This window comes from Stenella coeruleoalba, assembly GCF_951394435.1.
Source record: "Stenella coeruleoalba genome assembly, chromosome: 7".
Lineage (NCBI taxonomy): Eukaryota > Metazoa > Chordata > Mammalia > Artiodactyla > Delphinidae > Stenella > Stenella coeruleoalba.
Window position 1 is genome coordinate 37739704 of NC_137153.1, and position 17697 is coordinate 37757400.

Genomic DNA, 17697 nt, shown 5'->3' on the forward strand with positions numbered 1-17697 from the left:
ATTTCCCAGATGTTTTGCTGTGGAAGACACTTCTGATTGGTTGATTCAATATCAGTGTCCGACTCTTGCAGCAAAGCATCATCATATGCCGTAAATCTGGCCAATGCTTCAAAAGTGGAAGGCTACTTGGGGTGGGGGTGCGGGGTAGGCAGAGGGTGTTTCTGGGGAACTATTTCTTTCCTAATAAAAGGGAACAGATGTGGTTGCCCTTCTCCCCTCTTTCGGTCTTCAGATGTTCAGAGCTGTAGTGGCCATTTTGTGCCTGTGAGATGATAAGCTTGGAGGCAAAAACCAGCTGACCGAGGATGACGGAGAAGAGACAGAGAGGGGTTCCTAATGGAACTGTTGACCAGCTAAATGAATGCCAGCTGCTGCCTTGGAGAAAATATGAGACTAATGAACCGCACATATTTAAATCACTCTATGTTTGCTATTACTTGCAGCTAAACATATTCTGATTGAAGTAACTGTCAAAGGAAAAGAATCAGCTTGCACAGCAATGTGCATATTGTCCTATTTTGTAAAATGAAATTGTATATGTATACATGATAGTTATACATACATCAACAAATTGGAAGCGTAATAACAGCTAGCAAGTATTGAGCACCTACTATGACAGGCATATCTTATCACTTTAATCCTCACAACCACTCTGTCAGGTAGATGTTTTATCGTTATCACCATTTACAAGTGAGGAAACTGAGGCTTCAGGAGCTTTTCCAAACTGTACAACTAGCAGATGACTAGCCTGGGACTCGGAGCCAGGTGTCTCTGCCCCCAGAGAAAGTGCTTGGACCACCCTATGCAGAACTCCTCCCCTGTTTACAAATACAGATTCCCACCACCTCTAATGCAGTTATTTCTGGCAGTGGGTTGGAGGATTGGCTGGTTCTGTAGTGTTTCCTTTCCAATCAGCAAGCATCATTTTTGCTATAAAAATGCAAATCTAGAGAAATTGAAAAAATAAAGAATTGATCACATAACCCTAGTGCTAGGCACTAGGAATAGTTTTTTCTTCCAGATTTGAATACCTATTATAAATATCCATCCGATCATACATGCTTTTTGGAATTTAAAAGCATCCTTTTCAAACATATGAAAGAACCCTGGCTAAGAAGTCCCAGGATTGCCATCATTTTGTTACGTGACCTGTACCCCAGATAAGATATCTGCCAGTCTGCCTCCTGCAATATGAGGGAATGGGGCCCTGCAGTAGATACATGAGAAGAAACCTTTTGAGTCTTTGAATAAGAGGGTTTTATGGATCTTTTTTTTTTTTTTTTAGTGGCTGGAATTCTCATCTCTTACCTTTACTAAACAGTTGCTTCTTAGGATCTTTAAAGAAAAAGTTTCGTCAAGAAGAAGTAGGTCTGTGTTTCCCAGCTGCCCGGTTCTATTTACAGCTTGGCAGCGTTCAGATCAGCCAGTCCTGAGAGGTTTCCTTGAGGACTCGCCCAGTTATCTCAACCACGTGGCCTGGGGCACTTTCCCTTAAAGGTCCTGGCATGGCCAGTACAGATTTCTAATCAGCTCTGATACCGCAGAGCCACTGACCGGCCCTTAGAGATAAGGCTTTCTTCTGCAGGGAGAAAAGGATTTGAAAAACTACCCGCCGCAATGGGGGACAGAAGCCCCTTCGAAACGGACATGCTCACCCTGACCCGTTACGTTATGGAAAAGGGGCGTCAGGCCAAAGGCACCGGGGAGCTCACACAGCTGCTGAACTCCATGCTGACGGCCATCAAAGCCATCTCCTCGGCCGTGCGCAAGGCTGGCCTGGCCCACCTGTGAGTCTGCCCTGCTGCGACACGCAGTGATGGGGGGCCCCGGTGCGGGTGGGCAGAGCTGTAGGTGCTTGGGCCGAAACGGACTCAGAAGTATTAGCCCGTGAGCCCTGGAGGGAAGTTGCCTTTAAAGTTTCTGCCAGGTGTCCTTTGATAAAGGGGCCTTCGACTTGTTTCAAGAAAGAAACAAAATACTTGGAGACATGCTATGGAGAAAAAATATATAATTTTCCCAGTTACCATGTATTATAATGATAAGCTCAGGGGCTTGTTCCATTGAAACATATCCTGAGTTATCGTGACTTGTGCTTGCAGTCTCACTGGCGCAAAGCAACCGCCAGGAGACTTGAGAGGACGCTTGACGCCCTTTGCAGACATGAGCGTTTTATTACCATGACCTTTGCCCATCATAGTCATTAGGAGGTAGAAATCATTTACTGAATCCCAGGGCCCATCGTCCGTCTCCTTTCTCACCATCGAAAAGACTCTTTTGCTTTTAAAACAATATTTTATTTCTTCTCTGTGACTCAATCTTCTCTCCACTTGGTGTGCAGGAAGCTGGGAGGTGCTGGGCCCGGGAGGAGGGAATGCAGAGCGTTCTTCCACTTCGCCCTCTTGGTGCTTTACCCAAGTTCATGCTACAGCTGCCAATCCTCACAGCCAAGGGTCCAGTTTAAGTCTGTGGTGAAAAGAAGCAGTCTTTCTTTGGGCTTCCTTTTTCCTGGTAGCGATTGCAGTGGAGATCCTCTCAGAAGATGAACACACCCATTGTTGTTATTATTATTATTCCAAAATGAAGAAATAACAAAGTCCAATAATTTGAAATATTTATTCTAACAACTTAGTACTTTTAACACAAAAAAATGTGATAATTGCGGCTTCCCTGGTGGCGCAGTGGTTGAGAGTCCGCCTGCCGATGCAGGGGACACAGGTTCGTGCCCCGGTCCGGGAGGATCCCACATGCCGCGGAGCGGCTGGGCCCGTGAGCCATGGCCGCTGAGCCTGCGCATCTGGAGTCTGTGCTCCGCAACGGGAGAAGCCACAACAGTGAGAGGCCTGCGTACCGCAGGAAAAAAAAAAAAAAAAGATAATTACAGAGTTTATTTATATAATGCTTGGTGACTCAGTAATGAGCTCCAAGTTAAAGGTGATTGTGACTGGTTTTCCCCCTCTCTGTATTGCTGTAACTGTACGAGTACCTCATTTGGCAATAACGGCCAGCTCTACCTTTAAAAACCTTCATGAACGTGAGACACAGCTACTTGCCTCTGTTCTGCTCCTATCTGGTGGTGAGCTGCGCTACGCATAGAGCAGTTTCCTGAATTGCCTGCTGACCTCTCAGTGTTACCCATGTTAATGGGCTCCCCAGTGCATCATATGGGCTGGGCAGGGGCTGCTGTGGTGGGGTTGTGCTAATCGCTGCAGAACTCTGACTTTGTGGCCATGGAGTGTCCAGAAGACGTGGACTCAGCGATTGGATAATTCAGGTGCTCCTCTGACTGGGTTTTTTGTGCCATGTGATCATGGTCAATGATCTACTCTCGCTAGGGCCTGTAAAATTGTAAAACGGATTGGATACTAATAGCACCTAACTCGTAGGGCTAGTTGTAAAGCTTCGTAGGTGCATGTGATGATGATTTCGACAGTGCCAGCCCCGTAATAAATGCTCCTTGTTACTGTGGTTCCAAGTCCGAACCTGGGGAAATTTGCCGGCTAACAGGGCGATGTCGCTGAGCCACCACTAGGTGGCAGACGCAGCCCGTGGAAACAAGCCGTCAGGATTTCGCATTTTCTCGGAGGCTGAGGCAGGTGTCCTCCATAGGGCAGAGACCACGTATTTTGCCAATTCAGGCGGCATCCTTCCCTGGGTACCTCTGTAATAGATACCCAAGGTGTCAGTGGGAGAAGTCCATTGGCTGGAAATTCCTTCTTTCTAATAAGATGCTGAGATAATTTTAAGAGGACCCTGGAATTTCTTCTCAAAGAGCTAAAAGTTTGCATCCTATCCCAGAGCAATTCTGCTCATGAAAACGGGACTTTAACATATTCCTGCCACTTTCCCACTTAGGGGGTCTCAAGCCCCTCATTCCTTTGCTTCCTCTTTTTGGGAAGACATTTCTAGGCACCTGCTCGATAAATGCAAAATGGATCAGAAAGTCTCATATTTTTCTTCTGTTTTCTCTGCTCCTTGCTGTAGGAAGAAGGGGATGCTAGAATACCACCCTGGAATCCTCTCCACGGCTTTCTAATGTCAAAACAGTAGAACAATCCATTAAAAAATTATCAGTAAAGCTTAAATGTTAGTTAAGATCTAAGAAATAGTCTTACGGGTTAAAAAGCACTTTTCTGCCCATGATCTAACTTGGAGCAGTTGTCAGGCGACTAGATCTCATTGTGACGATCTTCCATTCTTTCTGAAAGGAGGGGTGTGGATGGTGGGAGGGGGTAGGCAGAGAAGAATGCCCCGCACCTGCAGGGAGGGTGCAGAGGGTGGGTTGAGGGGCGGGATAAGGGCGGGGTTTGTGTGGAGATGGAGGAAGTGTTTGCAAAGCATAGGACGGAGAGCCTGTTTCTCCAACACCCACAGGCCTCGGGCACCCCAGCTCTTCATTCTCCGGTAGAAGTCGTATCAAGATTCCAGTTAAACAACAGGATTGGGTTTGTGGACCCTTTAAATTCTGATGCAACATAACCCAGTTTTGTGGTTGCTGTTGTGTATTTGTTTGCTTTTATTTTGAACCAGAAGGTACAGTCTTTGAGGTGAGGCCACCAGTATTGTTTTCCAAGGCAGATCTCATCACATCAGATATCAAGCTATGGGGGGATCGGTGGGGGAGGGGAGAGGCTGTCAATCAGGGAAAAGGGCGGGAAATGAGCTGTCCCCCGCCCCGGCTTAGGGTGAATCAGTGGGTCTCAACCCTGGCTACCTGTTAGAGCCACCTGAGGATTGCTTCAACAAATAAATGGCGTTAACAAAAAGGAGAGGGGGGGAATTACTTTCCTGCCATCCATTCTTCTAATTCAGTGAACGTATATTGAGCATCTGAGCACTGTGGAAACAAGTACAGTGAGTCACAGCTCTTGCCTTCGGTGAGCAGATAATCCAGCAGGAAGGGCATTCCCACAAACAGATTGTGAGCTGCTCTGGAAGGGCTGACAAGGCTGTATCTGGTGTGTGTGGCACCAGGGAAGCTTCTGGAAGAGGTTAGGAGGGCAAGTAGAAGAAAGTTGTCTGTGAGCAGAAAGCACTCCCATGGGGGGGATATCATGAGTGAAGGGGGAGAGGAGAGAAGCAGCTTGCTGGGTGCTGGTGGCCTCAGGACCTTGGTGGCTGTTGGCATGAGAAGGACTTGAGGGGGGTGGTAGCCATGTGGCTTACGGAGAGAAGAGCATGGGGGGTGGGGGACAGGGAACCCAGGGGTCTGTGTAAGGCAGGTGTGTGCCCGTTGGGTTCCAGAGGCTGAGACTGAGGGTGAGAGGGCCAAGAGGCAAGGCCAGTGTGGGACCAGGCCTTCCTTGGTGCGGCCTGAAACCCACTGTGGAGGACCTGGGAACTCTGGGAGAGACAGGGGTGATCTGACTGATTTTAGAAGGATCCCACCCACGAGGGTGGGAGCTGGAGACTATTTGTTTTTTGGCCGAGCCACGCAGCTTCGGGATCTTAGTTCCCAAACCAGGGATCAAACCCGGGCCTGGGGAAGTGAAAGGACTGAGTCCTAAACACAGGACCCCCCCAGGGAATTCCCTGGAGACCTTTGCATAGCAATCCTCTAAAACACGAAGCCTCCAGATAGAATTCTTACAGTAGTGTTCATTCTTACATTGCTTGGAATGGTGGTAAAGAATCAAATTAAACGAGTTAAGTCTGTCCCCCACTTTCCTTCTTATTCAAGTAATGCCAAGCTACAGCAGAGCAAATTTTAATTCAGCCCAGCAGGCCACTATTTGAAGATAATCAACAAATACTAGAAATTCCGGGGCTGGAAAGCCACGGTCCTTTACTTTTTAGAGTTATTAATTATGGCGATGTGTCTGACTTTATGAATTCTCTCTCCCAGGGCCGGGGGCAGGGTTGCTCATTAGTAAGATTGAATTCTGGTTCGTGTTTACTGGGACGACGAGGGACTTAGGACAATATCCCTGAGGTGTAAAGGAAGCAAGAGTAAGAACCAGCGCTGTGAGACAGGACGCACTTGGTCGTATTTATAAGTTGGAGACTCTGGAGCCATGAAGGGCAAAGAGGGATACAGCGGCGGTATCTTGGCGTCTGGGCATCTTTGCTGGAGTCCAGGCTCCCTTCCTGATTTCCTCCAACCTTTTGTCTTCTTAGGTACGGAATCGCGGGAAGCGTGAACGTGACAGGGGATGAGGTGAAGAAACTGGACGTGTTATCCAATTCCCTGGTGATCAACATGCTCCAGTCCTCCTACAGCACCTGCGTCCTGGTCTCGGAAGAGAATAAAGACGCACTTATCACCGCCCAGGAGAAGAGGGTGAGTGTGGCAGCCTTGCTGAAGCTCCCTTACTCACCAGTAGAGGGCGCAACTGAGTTGGGAGGACTCTGGTTGCCTTGCTTTTTTTTATTTCTGGTATTTTCCTCTATTGCTTAATTTTTTGTTTTCTGGAAACAAACAAGGGATTACATGCTTCTTTAGTTGGAATCCTTATGCTGTCTAGTCAAACAGACTCCGTAATAAGGCAGTGATTCATTCAGGAAATAAATCAGAGTGCTTTACTGTAACTTCTCAGTGGATGGGGTTCATCATGGGTTTTCACTTACTGTACTGGTAACAAGTCCCAACATTTTGGAGCGCTTGAAAATCCAGTCCAGTAAAAAGTAGAGTTCTTGTGGTACTATACCGTCTCTTAATCTTCTCATCCCCACTATACTCCCAGCCCCTTCCCCAAGGGGGTTTGGTTTCAGCAGAGATTCCTTCATGCCTGACAAACTGTTAGACTAAAACATAAAAGAATTCATAAAGATCGTTGCTCTGGCCTTAATGCAATGGTAAACTTGGTTAGTGCAGGGCATGACTGGGGAGGGTCTATATTCACTATGTTTTCACAGTTTATTAAAAAAAAAAAAAAAGCTGGTGGCCAAAAAATTCAACCGATATTCAGCTGCCGTACGGTAACGCCAAACAAACGCTAAGACTGTTGGCCCTTGTTTTGTACAGTGGGTCCTGGGGACAAGGTGCCATTTCCTTGTGATTAGCTGAAAGGATGGAAAAAGTAAAGTAAAGCCAAATTTATCGAACACTTGCTGTATGGTGGGGACTGTGCCAAAGCACGTTATACTTGTTGTCTCACATAATTAGGCTAAGTCACACCTATTATTTTCAACTTTCAACTTCCACTGATATGAGCCTTGATTATCTCTCTGATCAAATCTCACGTTTTCTTTCCCCGTTGGCCTGAGCTACACAGGTCTTCACGCTAGTTCTTGAATACTCCTTGCTTGTTCCCACGTCAGCTTGTGAACCTTCTCCAGCATATGCCTGATGTTCAACAAATATCTGTTGAATGCATGCATGTGTGAAATGAAGGGGCTGAATTGGCTTATCTACAGGGAGAATGGGGAATTTCCAGGTTTATGAATTCCACTGCCCTCCCCGCTTCACCTCCTGTTGAACAAGGAAAAAAGAAAGGAGAAAAGGAAGAAATAAGAAAGAAAGAAAGAAAGAAAGAAAGAAAAAAAAAAAAAGAAAGAAAGAAAGAAAGAAAGAAAGAAAGAAAGAAAGAAAGAAAGGAAGAAAGAAAGGAAAAAAGGGAAAGAAAGAAAGGAAGAAATCTCACATTAAGCTAGGGCATTACTCATTGAGAAAGTCAGGGGAAAGGAGATTAGTGGTGGGAAAAATGACTCCCATCTTACTTGAGGCTCGATCACCAGTGTTTAATTAGCCAGGACACCCCAGTCCCCAACACTAAGGCTCTCACAGAATCTTGCACATAGGAGGCCTGTAAAAAGTATCTGGTGTTTTCTTTCCCCCGAGCTGCTGGCGACAGCAGCGTGAGTGGGCATGAGGGACATGGTGTCTCAAGACCCCGCCTACTCTGTCTCTGGTCGTCACATCAGCAAGGTAGGGTGGATGCAGCAAAACCCAGAGGAGTATTTTTATTCTCCTGATGTAGTCATACATAACAGCTATTTTAATAAGACACACCCAGAGACCCTGGGACATTGTTCTGAGATTTTCTTTCAGTAAAAATGTGCTAAAATGAAAAAAGCCTGTCTGGGGAGAGGCTCAGAAGTATCAGTAAATCAGTAGCCGACCTTACTGTGGACGTGGGTAGAGCTTGTCCAAGGTCGTCTTCAGCTTCTCCACCTCTTCCCTGCAAGGTGCCCATTTCAGACCTGGTTTCCTCTCACACCCTCAGCAGCTCTGAGTCCCCACTGGTCCCAGGTAGGAGGGGAGGGCGGAGCCAGGGCAGGTGGGAGGAGAGCTATTTGGAGGTGGGTGGGACCTCCGTCACCCACTGTGGGTGTCAACTAATCTGTTTATGGGCAGGCGGGCTCTGAGCTGCACAGTTAATATGTGCTGATACACTCTGCACTCCTTAAGTAATTGCATTTTTTGACAAGGATATCCCTTTGCTCTGAATCGCTTTTGGTGTAGCGTTGTCTGACACACACAGCCACGTACACAGAGTGTGTTGCTCGGAAGGTGACCTGACCAGGTGTTCTGCCCTCTGCGCATGTAGGGGAAATACGTGGTCTGCTTTGACCCACTGGACGGATCTTCGAACATCGACTGCCTGGCCTCCATTGGAACCATATTTGCCATCTACAGAAAGGTGAGTAAACAGTATGCTCTGTAACACCTCCTTCCTCTGGTGGTTCCAAACGTTCCTGGGCTGGGAGCCACGAGTCTGGAGTTCTAACCTCGGTCCTCCCACTAACCAGACACACCGTGGCAGGCAAGCCATGAACCTCGCTCTGCCTCGGGCTCCTCCTTGAATACCCGAATCGCTCATTTCCTTCAGTCCTGTTCTCGGCGTTCCTAGGAAGGGAGGGTGAGCTGATAGATGGGGCCTTGTTCTGAAAATCTGGAGGCAACACAGATGCCAGACGTGGAATTAGGTTCCTGGTGGCATCTGAAGGCGCCTCTGTTCCTTCCTTGTGTATCTTAAATCTTACTGCGTTTGCTTTCTGTTGCTGCTGTAACAATTCACCACACATTTAGAGGCTTAAAACAACCTCCATTAATTATCACCCAGTTCTTGGGTCACAAGTTTGGCAGGCATGGCTAGGTTCTCTGGCTTGTAAGGCCAAAATCTTGGTGTCAGCCAGCCTGGCATCCTATTGAGAAGAATTCGCTTCCAGGCTCGCTTAGGCTGTTGGCAAAATTCACTGAAACTGTCAACATCCATCCCCGCACATAGTTACAATTTGTGTGTGTGTGTATGAGAGCGTGTGTGTGTGTGTGTGTGTGTGTGTGTGTGTGTGATGAGGACTTTTAAGATCTACTCTCACAGCCACTTTCAAATAGACAATACAGTATTTTTTTTTAAACACCTTTATTGGAGTATAATTGCTTTAAAATGGTATGTTGGTTTCTGCTTTATAACAAAGTGAATCAGCTATACATATACATATATCCCCATATCTCCTCCCTCTTGCATCTCCCATCCACCATCCCTATCCCACCCCTCTAGGTGGACACAAAGCACTGAGCTGATCTCCCTGTGCTATGTGGCTGCTTCCCACTAGCTATCTATTTTACATTTGGTAGTGTATATAAGTCCATGCCACTCTCTCACTTCATCCCAGCTTACCCTTCCCATTCCCACGTCCTCAAGTCCATTCTATACATCTGCATCTTTATTCCTATCCTGTCCCTAGGTTCTTCAGAACAATTTTCTTTTTTTTTTAGATTCCATATATATGTATTAGCATACAGTATTGTTTTTCTATTTCTGACTTACTTCAGCCTGTATGACAGACTCTAGGTCCATCCACCTCACTACAAATAACTCAGTTTCGTTTCTTTTTATGGCTGAGTAATATTCCATTGTATATATGTGCCACATCTTCTTTATCCATTCATCTGTCGATGGACACTTAGGTTGCTTCCATGTCCTGGCTATTGTAAATAGAGCTGCAGTGGACATTGTGGTACATGACTCTTTGAATTATCGTTTTCTCAAGGTATATGCCCAGTAGTGGGATTTCTGGGTTGTATAGTAGTTCTATTTCTAGTTTTTTAAGGAACCTCCATACTGTTCTCCATAGTGGCTGTATCAATTTACATTGCCACCAACAGTGCAAGAGGGTTCCCTTTTCTCCACACCCTCTCCAGCACTTATTGTTTGTAGATTTTTTTTTTTTTTTTCTGTATGTGGGCCTCTCACTGTTGTGGCCTCTCCCGTTGCGGAGCACAGGCTCCGGACGCGCAGGCTCAGCAGCCATGGCTCACGGCCCAGCTGCTCCGCAGCATGTGGAATCCTCCCAGACTGGGGCACGAACCCATGTCCCCTGCACCGGCAGGTGGACTTTCAACCACTGTGCCACCAGGGAAGCCCTGTTTGTAGATTTTTTGATGATGACCATTCTGACTGGTGTGAGGTGATATGTCATTGTAGTTTTGATTTGCATTTCCCTAATGATTAGTGATGTTGAGCATTCTTTCATGTGTTTGTTGGTTGTCTGTATATCTTCTTTGGAGAAATGTCTATTTAGATCTTCTGCCCATTTTTGGATGGGGTTGTTTGCTTTTTTGATATTGAGCTGCATGAGCTGCTTGTAAATTTTGGAGATTAGTCCTTTGTCAGTTGCTTCATTTACAAATATTTTCTCCCATTCTGAGGGTTGTCTTTTCATCTTGTTTATGTTTTCCTTCGGTGTGCAAAAGCTTTTAAGATTCATTAGGTCCCATTTGTTTATTTTTGTTTTTATTTCCATTTCTCTAGGAGGTGGGACAAAAAGGATCTTGCTGTGATTTATGTCATACAGTGTTCTGCCTATGTTTTCCTCTAAGAGTTTTATAGTGTCTGGCCTTACATTTAGGTCTTTAATCCATTTTGAGTTTATTTTTGTGCATGGTGTTAGGGAGTGTTCTAATTTCATTCTTTTACATGCAGCTGTCCAGTTGTCCCAGCACCATTTATTGAAGAGGCTGTCTTTTGTCCATTGTATATTCTTGCCACCTTTATCAAAGATAAGATGACCATATGTGCATGGGTTTATCTCTGGGCTTTCTATCCTGTTCCATTGATCTATATTTCTGTTTTTGTGCCAGTACCATACTGTCTTGATTACTGTAGCTTTGTAGTATAGTCTGAAGTCTGGGAGCCTGATTCCTCCAGCTCCGTTTTTCTTTCTCAAGATTGCTTTGGGTATTCGGGGTCTTTTGTATCTCCATACAAATTGTGAAATATTTTGTTCTAGTTCTGCGAAAAATTCCATTGGTAGTTTGATAAGGATTGCATTGAATGTGTAGATTGCTTTGGGTAGTACAGTCATTTTCACAATGTTAGTTCTTCCAATCCAAGAACATGGTACATCTCTCCATCTGTTTGTATCATCTTTAATTTCTTTCATCAGTGTCTTATAGTTTTCTTCATACAGGTCTTTTGTCTCCTTAGGTAGGCTTATTACAAGGTATTTTATTCTTTTTGTTGCAATGGTAAATGGGAGTGTTTCCTTAATTTCTCTTTCAGGTTTTTCATCATTGGTGTATAGGAGTGCAACAGATTTCCGTGCATTAGTTTTTTATCCTGCTACTTTACCAAATTCATTGAGTAGCTCTAGTAGTTTTCTGGTAACGTCTTTAGGATTCTCTATGTATAGTACCTTGTCATCAGCAAACAGTGACAGCTTTACTTCTTCTTTTCCGATTTGGATTCCTTTGATTTATTTTTCTTCTCTGATTGCTGTGGCTAAAACTTCCAAAACTATGTTGAATAATAGTGGTGAGAGTGGGCAACCTTGTCTTGTTCCTGATCTTAGTGGAAATGCTTTCAGTTTTTCACTGTTAAGAATGATGTTGGCCATGGGTTTGTCATATACAGACTTTATTACGTTGAGGTAGTTTCCCTCTCTGCCTACTTTCTGGAGGATTTTTATCATAAATGGGTGTTGAATTTTGTTGAAAGCTTTTTCTGCATCTATTGAGATGATCATATCGTTTTTTTCCTTCAATTTGTTAATATGGTGTATCACATTGATTGGTTTGTATATATTGAAGAATCCTTGCATTCCTGGGATAAACCCCACTTGATCATGGTGTATGATCCTTTTAATGTGCTGTTGGATTCTGTTTGCTAGTATTTTGTTGAGGATTTTTGCATCTATGTTCATCAGTGATATTGGCCTGTAGTTTTCTTTCTTTGTGGCATCTTTGTCTTGTTTTGGTATCAGGGTGATGGTGGCCTTGTCTAATGAGGTTGGTAGTGTTCCTCTCTCTGCTATATTTTGGAAGAGTTTGAGAAGCATAGGTGTTAGCTCTTCTCTAAATGTTTGATAGAATTTGCCTGGAAGCCATCTGGTCCTGGGCTTTTGTTTGTTGGAAGATTTTTAATCACAGTTCCAATTTCAGAGCTTGTGATTGGTCTGTTTACATTTCCTATTTCTTCTTGGTTCAGTCTTGGAATGCTGTGCTCTTCTAAGACTGTGCCTATTTCTTCCAGGTTGTCCATTTTATTGGCATATAGTTACTTGTTGTAATCTCTCATGATCCTTTGTATTTCTGCAGTGTCAGTTGTTGCTTCTCCTTTTTCATTTCTAATTCTATTATTTGAGTCTTCTCCCTTTTTTTCTTGATGAGTCTGGCTAATGGTTTATCAGTTTTGTTTATCTTCTCAAAGAACCTGCTTTTAGTTTTATTGCTCTTAGCTATTGTTTCCTTCATTTCTGTTTCATTTATTTCTGGTCTTATCTTTATGATTTCTTTCCTTTTGCTAACTTCGGGGATTTTTTGTTCTTCTTTCTCTAATTGCTTTAGGTGTAAGTTTAGGTTGTTTATTTGAGGTGTTTCTTGTTTCTTGAGGTAGGATTTTATGGCTATAAACTTCCCTCTTAAAACTGCTTTTGCTGCATCCCATAGGTTTTGGGTTGTCTTGTTTTCATTGTCATTTGTTTCTTGGTATTTTTTGATTTCCTCAGTGATCTCTTGGTTATTAAGTAGTGTATTGTGTAGCCTCCATGTATTTGTATTTTTGTACAGATTTTTTCCTGTAATTGATACCTAGTCTCATAGCATTGTGGTCAGAATATATAGTTGATACGATTTCAATTTTCTTAAATTTACCAAGGCTTGAGTTGTGATCCAAGATATGATCTATCCTGGATTATGTCCCATGAGCAGTTGAGAAGAAAGTGTGACAACATGGTATTATTAACTCTAGTCTTGAAACTGTACATTACATCCCCAGGACTTACTCATCTTATAATTGGAAGTCTGTACTTTTGACCACCTTCACTTATTTCACCTACCCCACCCCTTGCTTCTGGAAACTACCAATCTGTTCTCTGTATCTATGAGCTTTTTTTTTTTTTTAGAGTCCACATGTAAGTGAGATCATACAGTATTTGTCCTTCTCTGACTTATTTCACTTAGCATAATGCCCTCAAAGTCCATCCATATTGTTATGAATGGCGGGATTTCCTTGTTCTTTATTGCTGAATTTTATGTATATATATCTGTGAAAGAGTGATTTCATGTCCTTCAGGTATATACCCAGAAGTGTAATTGCTGGATCTTATATAGCTCTATATTTAATTTTTGGAAGAACCTCCATACTGTTTTCCATAGTGGCTTCACGAATTTACATTCCTACAAGCAGTGCCCGAGGATTCCCTTCTCTCCACATCCTCACTGACACTTTTTATTGCTGATCTTTTTGATATTAGTCATTCTGACAGGTGTGAGGTGCTATCTCATTGTGGTTTTGATTTGCATTTCCCTGATGATTAGTGATGTTGAGCACCTTTTCATATAACCATTGGCCCTTTGTATGCCTTCTTTGGAAAAATGTCTATTCAGTCAGATCATTTGTTTTTATGCCATTGAGTTGTGTGAGTTCTTTGTATATTTTGGATATTAATCCCTTATTCTATGTATTATCTCCAAATATTTTTTTCTTTTTCATTTTGTTGATGGTCTTAATAGCTTCTTAAAGCCAACTGATTTAAAAACAAAGAGGAATAATGGGGGAGGCTCTGTATGTGTGTGGACAGGGAGTATGTAGGAAATCTCTGTATCTTTCTCACAATTTTTCTGTGACCCTAAAACTGTTCTCAAAAAAATGAAGTCTTTGAAATAAAAAAAGAGGAATATTACTATACGTAATATGGGATATTCACACTTGAATTTTGGTGATTTTGAATACAGAGATTTTGTCTTAAAATTCAAATAAACCAGAGGCTTTGAAGGCTAGTCCAAATAACCATAGATTTTCTCTGATACTGTTTCTAAAGAAGTGGGGCAAGTTTGAGAAATGAATGAGACATGAAGAGAAAGCTTTGTGATGCTTAAGCAATATCTAATGAGAGAGCAGCTTGCTTCAGAGACCTCATGGGGCTGTCACAGCCTCTTAGAACCTTATCAAAGCCAGGGATGATGCCCGTTTCTGACCAGGATTTCTTTGATTTTCTATAAGCATCAAGATAGAAGTTTCAGGACTGTCAAAGAACTGTCAAAAGTATTTTCTTCCCCTTATCTCTGAAGAGCATTGCTAAAACACCCTTCATGATGTCCCATACTGCTTTCAGCTCCCTGTTCTATGATTTTCCTTTTTCTTGAAGTTGACATTTTCCATTTCCAACAGTCACAGATTAGACAAAGTGCAAACTCTCTCCCTTCAAGACATCCAGAACTTTTGGATACAATATATCATCCTTTAAATTCGTGGCTGAGCTCATTGAAATGAACAAGCAATAAACACAAGGTAAGGGGCGGAGGACAAGAATCAGAAAAGTGAAAACAAGAGGCTTAAGAGGAGGACTGAGGGAGTTGTCCTGATGTGAGGAGCTGGTCTTGTTGATCTGAGTAAATCAAGGGTGTGGGTTTTAACACCCTTACAGGGTCAGGAGACCCCGTCTCCCATTATTATGGGTAAGTCAACCTCACCAAAATTCTACTCTTTTACTGACATAAGGATACATAGACCAGTGGAACACAAAAGAGATCCTAGAGATAAACCCACACACGAATGATTGCCTGATTTATGAAAAGGCAATACTGAAGTTTAATTTGTACAGGATGATCCCTTCAATAAGTGATGCTGGTCCAGGTGAATATCGGTATGAGAAAAAATTAACTTGACTCCTACTTCACACCATACACAAAGATTAATTAAAGACCAGAGACTTCACTGTAAAAAGCAAAGCTATAAAGCTCCTAGAAAAAAAACCACAGGAGAATATCTCCATGCCTTTGGGGAAGGTAAAGATTTTTTAAACAAGACATAACAAGTACTAACCATGAAGGAAAAGGCTAGTAAACTGGGCTTCATTGAAACTAAGAACTTTGGTTCATCAAAAGACAACATTAAGGATGGACCTAGAGATTGTCATACTGAGTGAAGTAAGTCAGACAAAAATAAATATATGATATCGCTTATATGTGGAATCTAAAATAATGGTACAAATGAACCTATTTACAAAACAGAAATAGGATCACAGATATAGAAAACACACTTATGGTTACCAAGGGGGAAGGGGAGGGAGGGGTAAATTGGGAGATTGGGATTGACATATACACACTACTATATATAAAATAGATAACTAATAAGAACCTGCTATATAGCACAGGGAACTCTACTCAATACTCAATAATGACCGATATGGGAATGGAATCTAAAAAAGAGTGGATATATGTATATGTATAAGTGATTCATTTTGCTGTACAGCAGAAAGTAACACAACATTGTAAATCAACTATACTCTAATAAAAATTAATTTTAAAAAAAGACAACATTAAGAGAGTAAAAAGGCAACTACAGACGGATGGAAAAATTTTCAATGCATACATCCAACAGAGAACTCATATACAGAATAAATAAAGAACTCCTACAAATCAATAAAAAATACTGTCGATCTTATCAAAGGAATGGGCAAAAGACTTGAACAGGAACTTCAAAAAAGAGATTTTTTTCCCCAGCTTGTTAATAAGCACATGAGAGATGCTCAACATCATTAGTCATCAGGGAAATGGACATGGAAACAGCACTGAGACATCATTTACCACCCGCCCGCAACCAGAGTGGCTAAAATTAAAAAGACTAACCATACCAACTGTAGATGAAGAAACTGGAATTCTAATATATTGGTGGTGGGAGTAGAAAATGATACAAACACTTCAGAAAAATTAAACATATACTGATTAAACATATACTGATACACTATGGCCCAGCAAGTCCACTCCTGGAGTGCACCCAGGATAAATGGGTGCCTGTGTTTGCCAAAAGATGTGTACAAATTATTCATAAAAAGACCCAAACTGAAAAAAATCAAAAAGTGTATCAACATAAGAATGGATAAATAAACTGTGATATAGTCACACGACAAAAAGCTACATAGCAATGCAAAAGAACAAACTATTGCTATGTGCAACAGCACAGATAAAATCACAAAGACATATGTTGTGAAACATAAGCCAGATACAAAAGAACACATGCTTTGTAATTTCATTTATAAGAAGTTCCAAAACAGTCAAAGCTAATTATTCTTTTGATGTCCAGATGATAAAGGCCAGAATAGAGGTTACCTTGGGGGAGGTGATAGTGACAAAAGAGGGTATAAGAGAAACTGCTAGGTGGCTGGAAATATTCTATAAATTGATCTTAGTAGTTACATCAGTATGTACTATATATATGTAAAAATTCATCAAACTGTATAGTTAAGATTTGTGTGCTTTGCAATATGTAATTTATACCTCAATTAAAAGAAAAATAATCAACTTTCCAAAAAAAGACACTATAAATAAAATTAAAAGGCAGATGACAATTGAGGAAAATGTTTGTAACATATAAGGTATTTATATCTTTCATATATAAAAAGCTATTAAACTTAAAAATAAGAAGATGAGTACCCCGATAGAAAAATAGGCAATGACATCAAACAGGCAACTTACAAAATGAGAAATAAAAATGGTCAATAAATATATAAAAATTTACTTTATTAATTATACAAAATGGAAATTAAAGCAGATGTCTTTTTTTGCACCTATCAAACTGGCCAAGTTGAAAAGACAATACTATCTTATGTTTATCAGATTCTGCACGGCAACTTTTCAATATGTATCAAAAGTATTTTACCCAATACTTTTATTATTTGGAATTTCTCTTGAGAAAATAATCAGAGAAACACATGTTTATGCACTAGATTTTTCATCTCAGAGTCGTTCTGATATTTTAAAACATTTGGAGACATCAAAAGGATAATATAATACTATAACTAACTCTACACACATAAATTTGATAACTTAGATGAAGTAGACCAATTCTTTAAAAAGCACACTACTATTACTCACTCAGTACGAAACAGATAATTTGAACAGCCCTATAATTACTAAGAAAATAGAGTTCAAAAGAGAGATCTCTAGGCCCAGATGGTTTCACTGGAGAATTATACCAAATGATTAAAGATGATTCAATCTCTTCTAGAAAAGAGAAGGGAAAGGAATACTTCCCAGTCTATTTTCTAAAGCCAGCATTACGCAGATACCAAAACCAGATGAAGACAGTTCAGAAAGGAAAACTACAGACCAATATCTCTCATGAATAGATGCAAAATCTTCAACATAATATTAACAAATAAAATTCAACAATGCAGAAAAAGAATTATATACCATGAGTAAGTGGGTTTACTCCAGTGATGGAAAGCTGGTTCAATATTCAAAAATCAGTCAGTGTAATCCACCACATCAACAAGCTTAAAGAAGAAAAATCATAGAACCATGTCCATCAATGA

General features: G+C 41.8%; 1 protein-coding gene across 1 annotated transcript in view; it reads left to right on the forward strand.

Annotated features, from left to right (window-relative positions):
• The first annotated feature begins 1566 nt into the window (after positions 1 to 1566).
• FBP2 (fructose-bisphosphatase 2) overlaps positions 1567 to 17697 on the forward strand; it is a 35471-nt gene continuing 19340 nt past the window's right edge. Inside the window, exons 1-3 of the mRNA XM_079927328.1 lie at positions 1567 to 1787; positions 6115 to 6277; positions 8487 to 8579. Coding sequence (XP_079783454.1) covers positions 1618 to 1787; positions 6115 to 6277; positions 8487 to 8579 — 426 coding nt within the window. The 5' untranslated portion in view covers positions 1567 to 1617. The remainder of the gene's footprint in view (positions 1788 to 6114; positions 6278 to 8486; positions 8580 to 17697) is intronic.